General features: G+C 37.4%; 1 protein-coding gene across 6 annotated transcripts in view; it reads right to left on the reverse strand.

The window, feature by feature from the left end:
• Positions 1–16002, reverse strand: part of SYTL5 (synaptotagmin like 5) — an 87918-nt gene that overhangs the window by 12563 nt on the left and 59353 nt on the right. For 2 of the 6 annotated variants that reach the window (XM_027636209.1, XM_027636218.1), the window contains exons 8-14: positions 15576–15705; positions 13646–13752; positions 9080–9172; positions 5106–5171; positions 3987–4165; positions 3049–3151; positions 765–926 (exon numbers count right to left, since the gene is read on the reverse strand). In XM_027636209.1, the coding sequence (XP_027492010.1) occupies positions 765–926; positions 3049–3151; positions 3987–4165; positions 5106–5171; positions 9080–9172; positions 13646–13752; positions 15576–15705 (840 nt within the window). The remainder of the gene's footprint in view (positions 1–764; positions 927–3048; positions 3152–3986; positions 4166–5105; positions 5172–9079; positions 9173–13645; positions 13753–15575; positions 15706–16002) is intronic. The other 4 variants (XM_027636226.1, XM_027636240.1, XM_027636233.1 and 1 more) reach the window with 4 other exon arrangements.

Here is a 16002-nt window from a genome sequence, read left to right on the forward strand (position 1 = left end):
ATTTCTTTACACAGAACAAGCAAGTCATGAGTCAATTTGACAACGTTTGTTGTACGCCTCATATTTTTCCACAACAAGAAAGATACATTTTCTGAAATGGTAGAATTCCTGGGGATTAAGGCTCTGCAGGAGCAAGGAAGGCAGAAGCCTTCAATCCTCTAGTTTACAGTAGGTCTTTGAATCTTTTCCAAAAATAAAGACCTTTCCCAAAGCAGGTGGTGCACTAGAGACAGGAGTCATCCTGTCCTTCATTAAGTGCAGTGTTTCACAGACCAGTTGATTTGCTGGCTGAGAAGGCTTATCAGGTACCTTTCTAGTTAAGGTGACTGAGAGATTAAGAAGTCATTTTGTCACAGCTGAAAGGCATAAAGCACTTCAAATTGGAAAAAAAAAAAGTCTGTTTCTTCAATAAACTCTTAGGGGTTGGGTAGGGAGAGTGGTAGGAAAGCCTTTTGTTTTATGTGCTATTTTAAAAAAAATAATGTATTTACTAGGTCATTTTTCTATTGCAGTTTATTACAAGATGAACTTATGGTTTATATGGTTTTTTGTTATTGTTTTTAAGTAGCCAATCACATCTGAAGCTTTCATGAAGACTTTGAAACCAGTAATCCTTCACTGAATAAAGAACAAAGATTTTTTTTTTTAATTGTCATATTAGACACTCATAAAGTCCCGGTTTAAAAGCAAGTTCCAAAGGAAAAAATAACTAAATGTTGCTAAATTTGCTTCACAGCACTTTCACCAGCCCTGGAAAGCCTTACCTTGGGCTGGAGCACAAACCACTCATCGCCCTGATTTTCGAAGTTCCAGGAATCAAATGGAATTTCCACTTCCCCAAGGAAGCTGTTGCGTCCAAATCTGTCATAATGCCAGACAGAAAGCTGTAGGGTCCTGGTTTCCAGCTGTGTGTGACTGATGACATACTAACAACAGAAAAAGAGAAAAAAACCCCTTCAGAATAAGCAGAAATAATAGTTTCCACTGAGCCTTTAACAGTTCTAGCTCAATTTCACAGAGCCCACAGCAGCTAACAAATGGAGCATGAAAAAAGATTTGTTTTCCATGCAAACAAGATTGACCTAGCCAGAAAACTCATAATGTTAATGTGAAATCTCTTCTTTGCTGTATGCATCCTATAGTAATTTATGTTACTATCACAATTGTGGCTTTTTTTTCCTATTGTTTACTGGGTATTTATGGCTATAAAGTAAATTATGATGCTTAAAACTATGATCCTGTTAATTCCTTACAAGTTTACGGAAAAGAAGCAGATCAACATCAAAGTTTGGTTCATAAGAAGAAAGCCTATTAGTTCTTCCATCCCTAAACAGTGTCTGCTGAACACTACTTTATAGAAGGCATCCTCTCCTTTCCAGTTTTATCTCTGTAACTTTTGAAAAGTTGTTCTGAAAACACATACAACTGCATCTGCAAGGCATGCACTGAGCATATCAATCTTAGTTACCATTGTTGGTTTTGAGCACTGTTAAAAAACTCATCTGAAAAAGCATTATAGTCTAGCAAATACACAGAAGATTATAAACATCTGGACTCTAGCTCTGCACACTCTGCTTTTAACAAAAAGCTCATTAACTCCCTGAAATTCACTCTTCTCATAGTGTTGGCTGAAGAGACCCAGATGCCTTATTTTTGCATCAAGAAGAGTGTCTGAACAGAGACACATACTCTCCAAAAGCTGAAACAGTCGAGTCAGTTGGCAATTAATGTATAGATGTTTCTACAAAGCTTAATCCCAGATGCCAACACAGTTCCACTGTGAGAAATATCAAATGGAGTAAAAGTCAAAGGGGGAATATCCAGACAGATTGAGTTACTTTTCTTTTTTTTTTTTAACAGGACTTTCAGTTGGGATGAAGAGACGTAGCTCTTGCTTACCTACCCACAATTCAAGCAAGCCCTTTTTGTTACAATTTGTATTTTTCAGGAGTTTCTAGATCATATCCTCTCCCAGTTCCCTACTAGCAAACATCTTTAGTGCTATGTTACTTGCTAAATTAAGTCTAACACCTTCTTTTTTCCAGTTCAGGCAAGTCTTAACTTTACTATATACCATTTAAAACCAACGCTATAAAAGAGACTCTCCCTTGGCAAGCAGTCCCGCCAGACCAAGTATGTGTGCCTGCAAAATGGTTTTGTAGCCAGGTTAAGCCAAGTATACTGGCCAGGGAACATCTATTTGTCTCTATTATAAGAATGTTATTTAAAACATAACTGAAACTACAAAAGAAATATTTCAGGAGAAACTAAAAGTAGTTTCTGGCTTCATGACAGCCAGCTGGATAACTCTCTTCAGTCGACAGCAAAGGGAATAAATCAGTAGCCTTGAGTTCCAGGTCCCAGACAGGCAGTGAACTCTGCCATTCCCACTGCACCACAGAGCCAGGGAGGTGAATAAGAGGCTTGTGAGGAGCTCAGAATAGTTCACCCTGTGTAGTGGACATGGGTTAAAGGCAAGGAAACAGAGGACATTGTGCTCCATCAGTCCTCAAGGAAGTAATTCATCTTTATCTTTTGCTACAGAGAATGAATTTTGCCACAGCTTTTTAGGGAGGTAAGTAGAGAAACAGTTGTTGATCTTTTCTTATCAAAGTCAGTTCTACTTTCATAATAAATTAAAGCCTCCAGAAGATTTCAGATCTTACTGCAGGATGTTATTTTTCTCTTCAAAATCAGTTAGATGGGAAGTTTGAAGGTAGCTTTACTTCAGCATCAGGCACACAAAATCTTTAAGGTGCTTTTAACAACTCTAAACTCAGGTTAGATGGGAACATCAACAGTTTTGAAAGAGATCTATAGAAACTGATAGCTGTTTTACCTATAAAGGGGACAACCAAACAAAGACAGCTCTTTAATGCTGGAAGCCAGAAATCGCAACTTATACGCTTACTAAATGTTTTTGCTTAAACACCCTCCCTTTTAAGGCATCTCTTCCAGATTCTAATCCCCATACTGGAACACATATAGAAAATACCTTTGAGAACAAGTGAAACATTCATCAAAGCCTGAGAGAGAGACTGTTCTCACCTTCAGCAGCTCATTAAATTCTGGATTGGTGCTGTTACTTTTAATTTTGGTCTTGCGCTTACTTTGGCGGGACTTATCAGGCAGAAGGTACGCCTTGACATATCTGCAGATCAAGTAGAAAATTATTAGCAAGGAATAAAAAATGGTCAATTCGAGCAAGGACATGACATTGCTGCATCAGCAACACACATGAGGAAATTAATTTTTTGCAGTATAAACAGTGTAAATGTGCAACAGAGAACATGAGAAACGTGGAAAGATTTGGTCTTTACCTACAAACATAGAAATGTTAGTCAGACAGGATCAGAATAACAAGAGGCAGAGCTAAATTAATTTACTCATCCTCAGAAATGCAGCAAGTTCTCCTAACACTATCCCTTTTGCAGTATACGGTTACTGGTTGGTTACATAGGACAAAGCACACACTAAAATTACAAGATAATTAAAAACTTCATAACTTAAATACGACAGAATTACTTATGACTAGAGGCACTAATTATTACTGTCTGATGAGAGAATTTACATTATACTGAAAACTATAATGAGAAACTCAGAAAACATGGTACTTGCAAAGCGAGTCTATGGATGCATGAAAACAAAGTTACCTCTATCCCTCCCTCCCATCACTCCTCTCATGTATGTTAGTTTTTATTCTAGAAGTAAAAAAAATTGATGTTACGTCCCTATTACTTCATATTTTTGTCCTGTTACTATTAAACAGGTTTATAATTTAAGTAATCTTATTTTTTCCCCAGAGCAGGTACGTGTTTCCCTAAGAAGCACATGGAAAACGCACTTCCCACGGGGAACCCAAACCCAGCCATCACTGAAATGCGGGCTGGTAATTCACAGGCTCATATCACAGCCCCGGATTACAGTGTGTGATATGGAGAAGGACACCCCTAGCAGAGTTTAAGGAAATTCTTCTCAGTGCTTACGGATCTGTTCTTTGCTTCTTCTCATCTCCAATGGCCAGGTTTCTGCAGCTCTTCACCAGGATGTTGAGGGCACCTGTTTTGTAGATGTAGTTGATATTGAGAAGGATTTCACCGCTGACCTTCACGTTGCCATAGTCACCAGTTTCACTGTATACACTCAGCATGCTGTTAATGCTTGTCTGGAGGGGGAGAGAAAAAGGTCTTGGAGACTGAAACACATTATTCTTTTCCAGAACCTGCTTTCTTCATACAGCTACAGCCATGCAATATTATCACACTTGTTAGGGCTTGCTATGAAAGCACATATATCATAGAATAGAAGTACCACAATCTGGTGTAAAAGGGAATGAGAATTACAGTTAATAATAGTTTAAATGTCTAAACAGATTATATTTTTACATGCAGAACTCAAATCTACTTATAAAAATGGTTAAATCTTAGTTACCACCTTTTAATTAATGGATGAACTGAAGAGCAGACAGGCTACATAAATTGCAAGCTCCCATAGGTTCCAAGCAGAAAAAAAAATAAAAAATCACCTCCTGGCTCAGCTGATCACCTAATTTTTTACTGACTGCCATAAGACAACTACTGATAGAACCCTTAGAAAAAAGTATGAGGATGTTTCCAATATTGGAGATGGTATAAAACCATATTTGTTTAAAGTGCAACACATGTCTCATTAGCAATTTTGTAACAATGAGTAAAATTCAAAACCCCCCATTTCTGCAATTTTTGTAAAGTCAAAAGCGTTGGCAATAATCCCACAAATTTTCCACTACAGCATAACATATCATCCCCCAATCCCTTTTTCTTCACAGTAATAAGATGCAGAGTATTGCCATGAGGATTTCCCCTTCCAGAAGTTTACAGTTAGGAAAGAACTGAATATTTCTTAAAGAAAATCAAAGCAATATGCACACTGTCAGAACATTCAAGAAATCTGGTGCACATTTTCTTTTGGGTCACCAAGCAAGACTTCTCAAAAACATATATAAACATCTAAATTCTAACACATAGGAACCTTGCAAGACAAACAGGTAACAGTCTTCAACAAAAAGGGAGAAAAGAGAGAGAAACCTTTAAAGTAAGCTAAGCAGAGGATTCAGGAGAACTCACAGTATCACCGTCTTTTTCAGGCACATTTAAATATGTCCACTTTCTGTCAGAGACTTCTGGGGAGTTCTTTAAAGAAGGCAGTGCAAGAAGATCAAGAGAAAAGAGCATTAGATTGCTGCAATAAGAATAAGTGCAGTGAGAAATCTTTACCTATACAGACAGGTAAAGGAAGTTTATATTGCAAAGCCATAGTGAGAAAGGAAGAAAAAGGGTATCACCAAATCAGAGAAACGCTGTGTTTTCTATATATTTCAAGTATTGAAGGATGTGTTGTTCAAGGTAATTAAATAGAAATGAGATGTAATCTCTGTATCAAACTAAATGAGTTCTATTTTAGACCACCAACTCAGCAGATTTGGATTCATATTAGATTATATTTGGATTTGTTCTCATTTACATGTGCATGAAGTCAATCCTCCCTGGAGCTACTCAAAAACTAAGCATTCCTGTGTTTGAAGCATCGGTGCCTTTGTACAAGGCACTGTACAGTTTCTCTGTGGAGTTCAGAAGAATAAAAGACAAATGCACAAAAATGTTGAAACATGTCACTCTCTGGGAAAAAAATACAGTATTTAATTATTGGCGGAAATATTTTCCCTCCTCTATTTGCTAGAGCAGGATCTGGAAACCTCACTAAGGACCTCAAGGGAAACTGTATCTTGATCTACCTCCTTCCTTACCAGCTGCAGGGAAGAGCACAGTCAAGGAAAGGAACCACACAGAAAGAATTTGTCTGTGGCAACCCCCAAATCTCCAAGCACTTTGCCAAAGGGCCCTGCAGCACAGAAGGCTGGAGGGATAAACAGTTCTATGTCAATGTGGTAAACAACAACAGACATGAAAAAAATTATTTATATAAGCAATAATTACCCATGAAGTTAATTTTATATACCACAAAGGAATAATAAACAGCAAAAAATGTACTTTTACTATATTTCTGCTGGCCTTCTTTATCCTCAATTTAAAAAAAAAAACAGAAAAAAGTAAAAGGCTTGTCCTTTTAATCCTTTCTATAATTGGCTGAAATCCCACAAACAGAATTGCATAAAATTATTGGAAAATTATCAACACACACCAAAGAATGTGTCATATATCCTTCTATTCCTAACATGCCTTAAGCTACATTCCAGCCTTTACCATTTATGCATTTCCGCCTCTAGCATACATGAAAATGAGTATCCTTGGACACTGCTGCCTTTGAAACTGTCAGTGAACTTAACAGCTCCAGTACATGCTGTAAATGCCTAAATTATCCCTGTAACAACTTGTATACCCATTTCAGAATATAACGAGGTTATACTAACACAAGGAGGTAGATGAGTTATTATTTACTGAATTCAAATACGTTTTTCCTCAATCCTTGGGTAAGCAGGCAACAAGGGATAAATAACTGAGAAAAAAAAACACAGCACAAATTCCTAAACAAATAGTTGACCTCTGACCCTAGAATTTATGCATACACATTTTTGAACTGTTTACAAACCACAAAGAAAATTACACAAATTTAGTAGGACTTTATATACTTCACTTCCCATCCCTATCCCCCCACAAGACTGTTCTGTAGCATTTACACTGGTCATTACAATGTAAAATCCTTAAGAAATATACTCATATTCCAGTTCCATAAGTAGTAAACAACAATCACACATGAAGGATGCAGATCCTCATTTTAGTACCTCACTAAGAATTATGTTTGTTTTGCACCATATCTTATGGCTGCAATAAAGCACTGGAACCATTTAGTCTTCCTGATGTGATGGGTCTTGACAACGGCATATAAATATGCTTGGGAAAGAAATCAGTGAAGGATACAGGGAAAACTAAATACATAGTTCATTTATTAGCACTGGGAAAACACAAATTAAAATAAAATTATGAGATACAATTTCTCTTCAATGATGCAGTTTCCACTTTTATTTTTGCTCACTCATGTTGCAGGCAGATCTCAAGTATCTTTTACCCCTTGTGACATTTCTTCCTTTTGCTCAAATGCCCATTTTCAGACTAGACATACTTACATTAAATTCTCAGATTTGAAAAAAAGAAAGAAAAAACAGGGGAAAAAAAAGGGGAGAAAAACTACGCAGTTAGAGATTACTGTGCATTAATAATGTTATTTCAATGTGACTCAATAGCACACAGTCACTTGAAAGATAGCACGTAAAAAAACATACAGTGAAGAAGCTCAAGGGCTTAACAATCAGACTGATGGGAAAAATAAGAGAGATGGGGAGATGTTGGTAACTAGTAACACATGTAAGGGGAATGAAAAAAAAAGAATAATCTGTAAAATTGACCTGCTCTTGCGGGGAGAAGCAGCTTGCCATTCACAACTTTGCCATTAACATAGCATGCAGTGACATTAAATATCATGTCATGGAGAATAAGGAGAAGCGAAAGCATTGAGATGTGAGATTATCTCAAACCTACAGCACTGAAGAAGCTGCACTCTGCTTGAGAAAAAGGTCAGAGGGAAACCTACAGCAAAGGACAAACCCAGCATACAGACAGAACACTGCCTACAGCACAGAGGGAGGGATCTCTAAATGCAGTTCCTCAATTAGTGCCCGAATCAGAGAAAGCACTTGAGCACCTGCAACCCTCCTATCAATATTCACAGGAAACAAAAATTATTTTTTCTATAAAATCCATGGGACCAGCAAGCAGTGGATAATATGAGTCATAGTCAGCTTTGGCTAAGTGGGTCTAATTAGACCGGTATCAACAGGCTAGATGTGCTCAAGTCTGATTTGGTCCGAAGAGCTGCACGTCTCTGTCGTGTCTGTTTCTGTGAACTACACAAATTAGAAGGAAAAATGGTCTGGACACGATCAGATCTAAGACATCAAAATGCTCTGTGATGGTAGTATTCCCAGCCTTTTCTCATGCCCATGTAAGCCAAGCTTGGGTTCAGCCATCTCCATCTCTTTGGGATCAAGAACATAAGTAGGGATTCCCCGGGCCCTGCTTGCATGGCAACTAAAGGGGATGAAATCTAGAAAAGACATTTCAGTGGTTATTGTCATAGAGCAAATTTTCTCTTCCCTTTTAATATACAGACTCATCACCCCTCTTCAAAACTTCAACACTCTCATCCTACCTAGTTTGTTGCAGTTTTCTGATCCTGTCTATGCTGTCCAGAGCTATTAAACACAAGTGGTGAAGAAGAGCGGCCACAGAGAACTCCATGACTTCTCTGACGATACTATCAGTTGCCCACAGATCCCAAAAAATGAGGTATACATCAGGTAATAAACTAGACATGTTAAAGGCTACTTTTATCATCCATTTTCTTTCCCAGTGAATAACAGACAGCATAACAAACTGCACAAGTCTTCTTGTTCCAATTTTGTTGCATCTCAAAAATGCCTGTTACAACCTGAAAATGAAGATATCCTTTCGTTGTCACCAACCCAAATCCTCAAGTATTTCCCTCCTCACTGTAAAGGGAAATACTTTTCAGATGTGGGTGGAATAGCAATCATGTCATAAATAAAGCTGGCTTGGCAGGTGAACCATGATGGGTGGTATGTATGCAAACACACAGACAAGTATTTGTGTCCCAAGAACCTGAACAATCAGAAAGTGATTTGAGATGGAAAATCCCACTATAGCCTTGTTCTCTTAATTTCAATTAAATTAAGTGCTCCTCTGCAATGCTGAGCAGTCACTTACCACGGACACCTATGGTTTGTCTTCCCCAAATGTAAGCTTGGTAGTAGCCTGAGCATGTGAGGAAATCTGCTGATGAGTATGAAAAATAGTTTTCTCTTTTCATGCACTGCAGAGAACAGCACTTTAGCTTTGAACGGATCAAAAATATAATAGAAAATCTATCTAAAATTAAAAGATGTTTCTTATATGCAGGATGAAAGATGACCTGCTGCTAAGTGATATGAAGATAAATTCCTTTTTAGAGGAAAGATGGTGTTTTGTGGAAGGAAAAAGCATATGTTTTCTACTCAAGATCTTACTGTTGATAATCCACTTGCCATATGTTCGTGTTTTCTTGAATAACGAGAGGCCACTATGGCATCAATATCTTCTTCTCTTTCATCCAGATAATCCTAAATGACAAACAGGCATTTTAGTTGTCTTATTCTGTTGTGTATTTGGTTAGCCTCTGTCACTTAGTTTTGTTTCACATATTTTCTGCTTTAGGAAGACAAGAGGAATGCAAATTCTATTCTCTAGAGGAATTTTGATTTACATTTTCCACATCTTTGCACAGGCACAGAGGATAAGGGGAAGAGGCTCTGTTACAGTTTCAGGATTCAGTTGCTTAAGAACTGGAAAAGTTCACACATACACTTTATCTCTTATTCTGGAGGAACGTATCTTTGCGTGGCCAACAATTACACATAAACAAAACCCCCCTTCCACGCCTACGAACAATCCCATGTGAATTAACTTATTCTGCTTGCTACTATTTGCATTCATGAATTCAGGTTTGAAAATCTTAGAGGGATATGGTGAGAATTTGTTAAATCCTAAAAAAAGAAATGAGTGAATTAAGGTCCCATTCCAGTGGCCAGGGGGACCACTGATACTGGTTCACCTGAAGACGTGCAGCCAAAAGCCATTAGATGATTGATTGGTTACAGCCCAGGTCACATGCCCATACAAGACAAAATTTTTAGAAATCCAGTTTTCCAATTATTACCCACATTTGTATCAGTCACAGTCACACAAACAGACAAGCACACAATCTGCATTACATTTGCACCCTTTGTGCTGCAGTGTTTAGAGATGATTTCGTGGACACAGTCATTAGAACAGACCCCTTTTAACAGGCAGTGCTGAAAGCCCTGAGTTATTGTCAAACCACGTGGGAAGAAACTTGCCATCATACACACTGAATATACTTGAGAGGTACACAAAAAACCAAGTCGATGGGCGTTTTTAAAATTCCTGTACTGTTTTAACAAAAGAAAGGGAGGAAATTCAATAATTGCACAGCTTTATATTTGTGCTCGAGTTTTAACAAGCAAGACTGAACTGCAACATCTTTAACTTATATAGAGAAAAAATAATGTTCATTGTTTAAGGACAGCAATAAAATAAAATCTAAAAAGAAACAAAATCTGGATGATAGTTCTAATAGGACTTTTAACTTTTGCTTGAAGTAACAGAAAAAAATGCCAACAGACAATTATCATCCTATCAAGTATAGTTTGGAAATTTCAAGTGTTTCCTTAAACTTTATGGTAGGTATTTGAAAGACTCTGCTTTTAGTTTTGATGGAAGTCAAATGTTCAACTTCCTTATATCTGCTTTGCAGCTATAAAAATCTTGTGTTTTGACCTACCTCAATCTCTATTGCTTAGTTGCTCTCACTCTGAAACTAAACAGAGAAGTAGTGTATTCAAATTCAAGGGTCTCAAAGACTGCTATGCTAATCAGGAAAAACAGAGCAGAGATGAAATGCTGCTGGAGAGTTGAACTGTCACAGTTTACATTAAAGATCTGTAGTACATTTTTTGTTAGTGTGCATAAAACTGGCTGTTACATCTCTTCTCCTTTGCTCCAGTGACTGAACTGAATTAAAACCAGCTGAAAGTGATGCAAAATTTTCTATTACAATTTGTAAGCACATATTTAATACTGAGCAGAGGGAAATCAGGACAAGCTACTGCTATTTGGGACCGAGATTTACATACTGAAACAAACTCTCCTCTTGGCTTCATGTTCTTACCATGAGTTTCCTCTGCTGGTCTCACACCTTTCTAACCTATTCAAGGCAGTGTTACCATCCCACAGAAAAAAAAAGAAGTCATAGATATTTATAAATGTATAAAGAGAAAATATATAAATATACAAAAGGAAAAATCCATGGAGATCCAGGCACAACAGAGCAAACTATTTCAGGTAGACTGAGAGCTGAATCCTCCAAAATAACCCCCCACCAAAAACCTGAAATAAAAACAAAAAAACCCAGTCAACCCTTCATTTCTACTTCACTCACTAAGTTCAGAATTCAGATGATGTACTCTAGTTTTAAATTTGTAACAAGAAAACACAATTTTCTTTCTTGCCTATATAACAGGAAGGAGCAGTTCTGGTAATCCATACAAAACTATTTCTTTTACAGTGCTGTATGCATACCAGTGAACTTTAAAATAAACAGTGCTACATTTTTATTGCTGAATAATAAAACACAAGAGAGGGAAAGAAAAACAGGTAAGGCAACACCTTCAGACTGGGGTGTTGGGATGTTTCAGACAGAGTCCTAAGGACTGCTAATTGACTACCAATTTTTTGTCTGCAAGCAGATATCTAAAACTTGAAAAACCAAAAGCTTAATGTTTAACCTATGCTCTTCATTCATTTTACACCAAGATGATTATGTTTCTCAGGAGGTGTCACAGAACTGCAACTACATAATTGGTTAGTGCTATTAGGTTATTAAAATTAGGGCTAGTAGGATATTAATCTCATGGTCTCCAGTGGGGGTTGTAAAATGCACATCATCCAATTACTTCTGAAAAAGCAGCTGAGCATGTAATGAACACTGCTTGGTGAGGAATTCAACACACACCTCTCTAGACAAGGTGCTCACACTTGAACACTAGATTTAACTGGTTCCCTGTGTTCCTTGCTAAATACCTACCACACTATGTGGGGTTTTGGGTGTTGTTCCTTGTGACTATCAAAAGCAATAGTAAGTTAGGGAAGCAAAATATCCATTCCATTGTCCAGTTAATTTCTCTGTATGTGTGCTGGGTTATCCTGATAGAGGTTGGAGCAAAGCAGCTGAAAGCCTTTTCCCATCCTTCCAGCTTATAAATTCCAGAAATCTGCATATCCTATTGACATGTGGCATCTCCCACACCACTGCTGTCAGCTCCCATCTCCCAGGACTAAAGGAGCTCAGTTGGCTCCATCAGCCAGCTGAGAGGAAAGGAAACTTCCTAACTTTTCTCAGGCTGCAGGAACTGTTGTTACCTTCATCAGATCTCTTTCTCTTTGTCTCTTATATCAAGTATCAAGTTATACTGAGCATCAACCTAAATTCCAGCAGGAATACAGCTTTTATCTCGAAGCACTGCATCCATAATGATTATAGGACAAGACTATGAAGGACTCCTGTGAGTCAAGTTACCTTGAAAAATATGATAATGCTAAAGCTGATGAATGCAATCAATTCATTTCATAAGGCAGAGAAAAGGGAGGATATGGGTAGAATCAGAGATCTGTGAATCCTGTTACGAATGAATTTTAAAAGGGAATGAGCGCTCTCACAGACCCTGGAGCAACTAAATCAAGGTTATACCACAAGAGAGGTCTTCTGTGCTAGCAAAGGAGCTGGAGATTTGCTGAGTACAATTTAAAATTTCATCCAGAGACAGCAAGAAAGAAGGAGGAAAAAAATAGGAAAAAAGAAAGCCACCTCTGAATAAGAGGAAGACAAAAATCAAAGAACAGAAAACCTCTCTGGACTTGTCATCTCTGACATCTGCCTCAGAGAAATACCTAAGTAGTAACTATCAGACCCTGTACACTTAGAGTAGAGAACTGATATAAAGACATTTAAAGTCTGTATTTTTTTATTTTACGCTTTTCTTCTGCAATATTTTCCAGCTTCTTAATAAAGAATACATCTTTTTCTTGATTACAATTTAAAAATAAGCCACTTATTTTTGAAGTATTTTTCCATCATCTGACAGACTCCTTAAAGAATAACTCAAAGCAATGCTGCAGGCAAATTCTCTGACTGTTAACAGTCCAAGAAACAGATGGAAATCCCAACATGTGATTTGCCACCAAGACACAAGTATCAAACTCTACAAGGAGGGGAGACATCTCCCATGGCCAACGCTCTTCTGAAAAGAGCAGATGGTAAGGAAGGACTGTGACAACAGACAAAATGCATAAGCTACAAACACACAATTGGAAACTTTAGAATAAACTATGATTACATGAAGAACTATTTAAATAACTTTTTCCTCCCTCATGCATATTTAACAAGCTTGGATGTTTTTTTATAGCATTGATGCACATCTGCAAATTGCCTAGCTTGGATATGTGCATAAGAAGAGAAGGAAATTGTGAATCACTTCAGTAAAAGCAGTTCATAAAATACACAGAAAAAGACACGAAGATGTATGGAAGACTCAACAGGAAAAAGAGCTAAACAACAGGGGCAGAACAGAAAGTCGGGTCTTCATTTGCCAAAAATATAAATAAGGAGAAAACCAAACCAGATAAAGATTAAAGTCTTCAAAGTATAGAATTTCTCAGCATCAAAATTAAAATCTATGAAAGTATGAATTAACAGAACTTCCGAGCATGTGTAATTTATTGCCTGGAATTTATTTTCAGGCTAGATTTCTTTCACCTGTGCATTCAAAAACCCAGCCAATTAATAACAAACTGAAACCATGACTCAGAAGATGACACCGTTTAACACTTCATTAAATAACTCTGAAATAATGTTCTGGATTATTCATATTTTACATTGATATACATGCAATGCTGATTTCATAAGTCTAAACAAACAGAATTTCCACCAGATAAACATTTACATCTTCATAACTCACCAGTTCCTGATCTAAGGCACTAGGTACAGATTTGCTTCTTATGCTGAGAGTATCCTCATTTCCTTCAGAGAAGGATTCACTCAAATCTATCTCAGATCGGCTACGGTCTGGAAAATAAAATCAATTAAAATGTTTGCTATAATTTGTACCAAGATATTAATTTCATATACCACACAAGTATTGTCCCAAACTCAACTGTTTTTTAAGAAAATAAAAATTCATCAAAACAATACTTTAGTTACTCGTCGAAAACTATGACAATTGAACATCAATATAATAAATGGAAAAATTTGTCCTCTGATGCTGTTCAGCCTTCTGGGCAATATTTTTTCCCCTGCACTGTTTATCTGCTAGGATTGTCTCCTGTGGATGATACTATAGATCAAAGTTTTGACTTTCTCTGGACCCGTCAGCCTGGAATATTGCAAAACTTGCCGTCCAAGTGCTCACAGTGATTACCTCCCACCACCACCAAATTTGCTTCAGTATCTGCTTCAGAACCAAGCAACTGGGGATACAAATGGATGTAGAAAGTACTTCTGACATTAATGCTGTTCCTTGTGCAGAAATTAGTGGAAAACAAACAAGTTTCAAGACCTCCAGCAATTCCTTTGAGTCCCACGGGTCTCTCATCCACTCTATAGGCATAAAACACAGATGTCTTGGAGGAAGATTTTCTTAGTCCTCCACATATAAATATTTTGTGTGACTGTTTCAATATACTTGGAAAGAAAAAGAGTGAAAAGATTGCTTTTAGGTCCTGCAGATGGGAATCTGAATCTTTTTAACTGTTCATCTTCTACCTCATCTACAGTTGACATGACAGGAAAGGTCACTCTTCTGAGCTTAATGACCTTTGATATCTGCCAACAAGAAGACAGTGAAGAGTTTGAGGCCAATTCCCAAGTTACCTACAATTTTGCTTGGCATCAATCTGCTTTGGTAACATGAGGTCAGTTCTTATCTATTAGGAAAGCCTTTATTTTATAAGGGAGCAGGAACAGGAGAATTTTCACTTCATAAGGGAGTAGCCATCTGTAGCATCTCTGCCTGGAGTTGCACTGTACAATATTATCAAAAGAAACTCAGATGCTTTCAAGCTGAAGTATCTAAGGTAAAGGACATTACCTCCTTTGATTAACTCTGTGGGATACACCACTAGGTTTCAGCTTTGGGCTAAATTCAGCTGCAATAAAGTGAGTCCTGCTGTGTTTCAGAGAGAAACCTGTAAACCCAAACCCATTCTGTTATCCCTGTAGGAAGCCAACTGAGTATCTGGGGGAAGCAGAAGAGTGCAGGGTGTTCCTGCCTCCTGTTTCAGATGGGAAAAAGAGGATCTCCACCTGCTGCTGCAAAGTGGCTGTGACAGCACCTTCCTGTGCAAGCCTTTTTCACCTAACAACCTCCCATGAAATGAGGTAATTTAAAGACTGATTGACTGGTTCAGTGCATCACATATAAAAATGAAATGACATGAAGTCTGTAAGGGGCTTGCTGTCTGACCACTCTTAGTTTCACAAATTTGCTTCTGGGCAAAGTGGGTGTGAAATGTAATGGCAGAAGCAGAGTAGTATTATATACAGATTGCAGACTGGTAGCATTTTATTCAGGTGAGCACACAGAGAATGATTTAACAATGTGCAATTGTGACTGAAATCTTTTAAATTCTGAGCATGTGATTTACCTAACACTCACATTGTGCCAATATTACCGGGGTTAGGATTACCATTTTTTTCATGTAAAACTTGTGAAGTGGTATAAAATTTGTTAATAAAAGGGAAACATTTTCAGAATGAATTTGAACAAATTTATAAAACTTACACCTGGTCTTTCATTGTACTTTAAAAACAAACAGAGCAGAGTCATAAGAATAGGAATAATCCTCTGATAGTAAAGGCTGGTAGAAAGGAGGAAAAGACTTAATACTTGCCTGATGACAAAGATACCCTAGAAACTGCAATGGAAGGTGTTCCAGATGCTTTCCTACAGTGTTTCTTTATTAAATCTTCAGGTACACTTTCACTTGCTGGAATAATCATGCCATTTTCTAAGCCAGTGTCCTGCCCAATAAAAAAAAATGCACACCCTATAAACACAAAATCTGAGCTTATTCACTAGCAGTCTATAAAAACATCATTTCTATTAGATCCCAGAACTCCAAAGCTCCTTTAGCAACCAGTCTATTACTGAACATATTTAGATTCCAATCTAATCTGCTTCACTTAGCACTGATCATGCATAAAATTTGCACAAAAATGCGATTCATGCTTACATGCTGAGTTTACAGCTGAAGAATCAGAGCAGATCATCAGGAGTGAGAGCAGGGAACTGAAATACTCAAATCTATTGGAAGTTCA

The sequence above is a fragment of the Corapipo altera genome, unplaced genomic scaffold (assembly GCF_003945725.1).
Source record: "Corapipo altera isolate COAL_440 unplaced genomic scaffold, ASM394572v1 0, whole genome shotgun sequence".
Classification (NCBI taxonomy): domain Eukaryota; kingdom Metazoa; phylum Chordata; class Aves; order Passeriformes; family Pipridae; genus Corapipo; species Corapipo altera.